We start from the raw sequence: 5773 nt of genomic DNA on the forward strand, positions 1-5773 counted from the left end.
ACACACACACACACACACACACACACACACACACACACACACTGACCCTAAAGACTTCGTTTGAGCAAATAAGGAAAATTACTTACCTATAATTCTATCATTCAATTTCTCTGATAACATTCTTTTACAGGATTCTTATTCTAAAAGCGTGGTCTACAATTAAAAGTTATTCTGGTAGATAATCATTTTTTGCATAAATGATACATTCCCTGGCGGGTGGGGGGGCACTGCAGCAGTGGAAGTGGGGCGGTGGGAGCATGACAGCAGTAAGCGGGGGAGCTCTCACAGACGCCGCCAGCACTGTTGGACGGCGGGAGGATGGGGGGTAGTGAGCAGCAACTGCCTGCGGGCACTGCTGACAGTGTCAGCGGCACCTTTTTGTAGGGGGTGCACCGCCACGCTACAGGGGTGCACCCCCTATGCATCACCCTGGATTTTTTGCATTCCTTACAGATACAGCTACACTGACAAACTCCCTAAAATAAAACATAGTTAGACCAGCAAAGATATTCCTTTTGCCTAGAACAGTATATTGCACTACAGAAAGTGCATAAAGCTATGCTGACAAAAGGATGCTTTCATTGGTATGAACTACACCCCTGCCAAGAGGCTTTGCTGGGTTAGTTGTCCCAGCAAACCATTTTAAGCATAGACAAGTCCTTAGCTTTACTCTGTAAGTAGCGTCCCTCAGAACTCCACTACAACTTCAAGTTTTAATTCTTGTTTAAAACAGAACAAAAAACCTACGTCAAATATCCTGAATTAGCTTTTCTTTTGAGGAACCCTGCTTCCAGTGCAATTGAAAAAATACCCAAGTGGAATATTCAGAATTCATACAAAGGGATTTGCTCCCCCTCTGGCCCTCTTCTACTGTCTTCAAGAATCAAAAAAATCATAGAAGATAAGAGAGTTTCATCTTCTCCTGCTAAGGAAATAATAGCTGGAGTCTGCATAAAACTATCTTTAGAGCAGTGCCCCAAGGTGCTCCATATTAGTACTGTGAGGTGTGCACACAGAAATCCATAATGTCAAAAACATTCTGACCTGTTATAATCTTTCTGTGTCATTAGCAATAGAAGAATTGCTCTACTATTTTTCCACAGTCCAAAAAAAATAAGCAGAAGCTAAGAGCTTACATGTTCTAAGGGGTGATTTCAGCCTAACAAGGGGAGTCTTGTATTTAAAAAGTTTGAGAACCACTGCAAAATATCACCAGGGTCAAGCATGAAATATGCGATATATTAAAAATATATTTTCTACATTTTAGCACCTCCATAGAGCGCTCTCAATGAAAAGGGCAGGTAATTATTTATATGAGATTATTACATAAGTAGACTATGTGGAGTACCTTATTTGCATGACTTATTAGAAAACCACAGAAACCCTGTTTGAACAGGCAGTCTCCACCTCCACAACGTAACTGCTTAAAACCTTACATATAGAGGATACACAAGGGATTTTTTAAACAGGGAAAAAGAATGCATTTGTATTCATCATTTGCATTAAAATAATGCTTAGGACTATACCCAATATTAAGGCCAATACTGTGTTAGGCACTGTCTAGTAAAAGCAATGTGTGTCATTCAGATGTCACCAAGTAGGTATTTTTAATTCTTTTCACGCCATTCACACGGATATGACTCAGCAGCTTCCCATCACATCATTCAGCCAAATGTTACCAAAAATACTCAACATTGGTATATACTGAGGTGCTCAGCCTCCAGCCCATGGGCCAAATATAGCCCATGGAGCCACTGCTGCAGGGCTCCCCACAGGTCAGGAAATTAATACTATCACACCACCCCCGCTGCCAGGTTTCAATACCCCGGCCCCCTACAGAGCCAGATGGGGGCTGGGCCATGTCTCCTTTCCCCCAACACAGCTCAATCAGGGCCAGACCATACTCCCTTCCCCCACCATGCAGCTGAATCAGGGCTGGGCCATGCCCCCTTCCTCCACATGGCTGGGTCAGATCTGCACTGCTGTCCCCCCACCCACACGTGGCCATATAGGGCCCCACAGCACCCACCCTGGGTAGCAGATCAGGACCACTGGCAAGATGCAGCCCACAGACAGACCAGGCACTAACCATCCAGGCCACTGGGGAAAAAGGTTGGGCATCACTAGTGTATACAGGTATATTTCTATGGAAGGTATTGGTGTCACATCCCGAGGGTCCATATTACACTTTGACTCTTGCAGGAGTCCGCAAAAACAATTGGGCTGCCCATCACGATACCGTAATAAAATCGGAGGCCCCTCCCCAGGTTCTGATTCGCAAGTTACAGGGGGGCTGCCATCTATTATGAGGGGGCTCAGCCCCCACCCCCTCTGTAATTCAAACCCTGCACATGCCTTTTTACTGGTGGTAAGTCTAATGCGTGTTTTTCCAAATAATGGGGTTTCTTGTTTGTGAAGGATATAAGCAGAAGCTGTTGTTTTTCTGTGGTGTTTTTTTCTTCAGGAAATTTTGATCCAGGTTTCTCCTACAGATCCAAGTAACATTTAGAGACTGTGACAGGGCACTTGGTGCACCTGTCACTTGAAGAGGAGAGGCTGCCTGAGGAGCAGCCTGAAGGTCTGGCTGAGGCTAATGAAAGAGTCACTTGACTAAGGAGCCAAGCTTGAGCCACATAAGCCCAGGGCCTGAGCTGGTCAAGCAGTCTAGCCCTGGGAGCCACAAGGAATGGATCTCCTGCCTCAACAGCTGAGCTGGGGAAAGCAGCACCAAGCCCAAGAACAGGCTAGGCCTTAGAACAGAAGCAAGTGAACCCATCACCTGAACAAGGGTGACAGACAGTGGAGGGCCAGGGGGCCCAAAGCCCAGCTAGTGAAGACAGCAGAGCCTGAGAGGGGTGAAGCAGGCCTTAGAATGGACAGGGGCAATGGTCTAAGAGGGCTGGTGGCAAACAGCTCTGGTGGTTGTGGAAGGGATTGAAGGGAAGGTCTCAACTGGTAGAGTAAGAAGGAGACTAGAAGAATAAAAGGCCTGGGGCCCAGAGGCAGAGAGCCTGAGCCCATTGAGGGGCAGAGCATGGGGGCCACAGCAGGCATTGGAAGAGATAGGTCTGGGGCCCAGAGATAGAGAGAAAGTGAACATAAGCCTAGGAAGGACTAGGTACTTGGGAAAGGGTCCAGTGTGGGGAGAGGAGAACTAGGAGGGTCCAGTGCCCATTAGGGACTAGGGTGTGTCAAGAAAAGCTCCAGTGTCTGGGGTCTGTCAGAAAGCAGAGTTATCTTACCCGCTCATGCCTCACAGGTGATCTGCTATTGATGAGGATGGAGCCCATAAAACTAGTCCTTAAGGCAATGGCCATGGGCATCTGTGGTCCTATGAGCAAGACCAGGGTTGGGAAGCCCTCCCTTTGATCAGAAATTAATAACACCAAGGCATGGTAGTTAAGTAAAAGGGAGCGGCCCCTACGGGGAGTCAGGTTGGCAAGGGCTGAGCAGCCACCAGGGGTATCATGACCACCCCTGGGATGGGCACTTGCTACAGACGCATATTCCAAAATTCTGAGTAAGCATGCAGCCCTTCCTCACTAACACTGCGTTATTCTTTCCATACGACATAAATACACAGGGGGCCTAGCACTCAGCAGCTGGCTTACGAAAAGGCTAATTTCATTTAAGCAGTGAATGTCCATGCTGCTTGTCCACCACCGTTGCAGACATGCTCCTACCATTTAAACCCACAAGGGAAGTCCACCTGCTTTAGACCTAAGGTAATGCAAACCTCCACAATATTTTCCACAGGCTTTGGGGTGGGGGGGGGGGCATAAAATAACCTAATTGTAAAGCGCACCCAGCTGTTTGGTGCCTCCCGCAGACAGTCCCAAGCCTCACTGCTGACAGCTGTGAACGAAGCGTGCGCCATGAAGTACCAACATGGGCCTCCTGACTTGAGGCACTTTTAATTACCCTTGGGGCATATATACAAGTGCTCCAGGAATTGTAGGTGGTGGTGGCAGTGCTTTAATTACAGCGGCTTCAAAAGCCTCTCTAATTAAAGTGCCCAGAGCATCTCCCTGTATCAGCATCCCCACACTGAAAAATGGTAGTGGAAACGCTTTATCTAAAGTTTGTCTAACAAGCTTTATGCCTTTTCTGCCACCATTTTTCAGTGGGTGGACACAGATGCACAAGACACTGGAGTCTGCTAGAGTGCAATCATTACTACACTCCAGCAGACTTGTTCCATTGCCCTGTAATTATAGTGTGTCAGAGCAGCCTCTCTGCACTGTACAGATGCCCCATGTTACCAGCCCTAGGCAGCCATGATGGAGGTAGCAACTTCAGGAAGCAGAATGGCTTGCCCCCCTATCTTTTTTTTACACCAACAGCCCATCAGCAGGAAAGGCACAGGCTGTTTGTTTGTTTTGGGGTTCTTTTATCTTGTTCAAGACCAAATCAGTCCCAGATCCCATGGGCAAAGCCCAACAGTCAAGCTCCAAAATTTGACTGAGCACAACTCAGTCCTCCAGTCTGCATGATTCTACCAGGGAGCAAATAGCTTTCCTCCCACATCTAAGGCTTCAGATACTCCCCAAACCCAGGCAGCAAGATGCAAATTATAGGGGAGCTGACCCCCCACATAAGAGACAAGAGCCCACCTGTAACATTTAAAAGTCATAACCTGGTTTGGGGGGAGATGGGTTCTGATGGGATTCCCCCTTCCAATGAAGGAATTTAGTTTTTGTTGCAGACCCCCCAAGGTCAAAGTGTAATTCATACCCTGCCAGGCAGGCATCCTACGTGCAAGCCCCAGGCCTGGAGGTCTTGGGGCTCAGGTGCACCCTTTCTCCCTTGATCTTAGCCACAAGGTCAGCAGCAGAAGCACAACTACAAGTACTAGGACCCAGCAGTGTGACATAGGGTCGCGGGAAGGGCATTAAAGCTTCCTGTGCCGGCAAAAAAAAACCCTGGCTGGCCGGGGTGGGTCTCGAACGCGGGATATCAATAGCAGCCAAAGGGCGGGGCGGCGGCACCAGCCCCGGAGGGAAGAGAAGGGAAAGCGGAGAAGAAGAGGCTCAGACTCGCTCCTACAGGCCCCGCCCCCTCCAGGGCCGGGCTCGCAACCCTGCACATGCGCACTAGCTAGTGCCCCCCCCGCACCGCGCCGCCGCCATGTTTATAGCTCTCGTGAGCCACTGCAGCGGTAGTTGGTTTCCCCCTCCCTTTTTTCTTCGTAGCCCCGCACCTACCCTGCACTCGACCAAACACCTCGTAATCCACCGACTTGAAGACCCCGGCAGCCTTGGCGAGGACCGACATGGCGGCGAGGCTCTAGGCGGCAGTGTGAATGGCAAGGCGCGGGGTTCGCCCTTGGCAGGGGCCCGAACGGCAAGCCACAAGGCTCAAGCTTCGCAGGAAAGCGGCCGCCTGCCAGGCGCAGCGTGCGCGCCAGGGGCCCGACCACCCGGGGTGCGTCCCCCGGGGCCCTGGGACGCGCATGCGCCCTGAGGGCGCTCAGAGCTGGCACGGCCCTGGTGTGGGGAGAGGGCTGGCAGCTCTATAGCCCCTGCAGGGGAAAAGCTGGGCCAGGACTCCTGAGAGGCAAATGCTGGCACCTGTTAGAGGGGGAGGTTGGGATATGCTCCCCCCACCCCAAAACTCTTGCCCCTAGCTCCGTGTGACAGCCCCCCATGAAGTCTCTCCCACCCAAAGCAGGAGTGGTGCCTGGGGAGGGACTTGAGTTAGGAGTCAATCTCTTTTCACTTGCTTCCCTTGAGGAGGATGGAGCAGAAGTCTTCCAGTGAGGTAAAAGACTTAG

At 50.2% G+C, this 5773-nt stretch overlaps 1 protein-coding gene across 4 annotated transcripts in view; it reads right to left on the minus strand.

Annotated features, from left to right (window-relative positions):
* The window catches only part of ACYP2 (acylphosphatase 2), a 143597-nt gene extending 138239 nt beyond the window's left edge, over positions 1–5358 (minus strand). For 2 of the 4 annotated variants that reach the window (XR_002095776.1, XM_019508126.1), the window contains exon 1: positions 5205–5357. Coding sequence is in view for 3 of the 4 variants with exons in the window: in XM_019508126.1 (XP_019363671.1) it covers positions 5205–5274 (70 nt within the window). In the remaining variant the exon portion in view is untranslated. Of the gene's footprint in view, positions 1–5204 lie in introns of all 4 variants that reach the window. The other 2 variants (XM_019508099.1, XM_019508119.1) reach the window with 2 other exon arrangements.
* Between the last annotated feature and the right edge of the window lie 415 nt (positions 5359–5773).

Source organism: Gavialis gangeticus, unplaced genomic scaffold (assembly GCF_001723915.1).
Source record: "Gavialis gangeticus isolate Ggan-Ray unplaced genomic scaffold, GavGan_comp1, whole genome shotgun sequence".
Lineage (NCBI taxonomy): Eukaryota > Metazoa > Chordata > Crocodylia > Gavialidae > Gavialis > Gavialis gangeticus.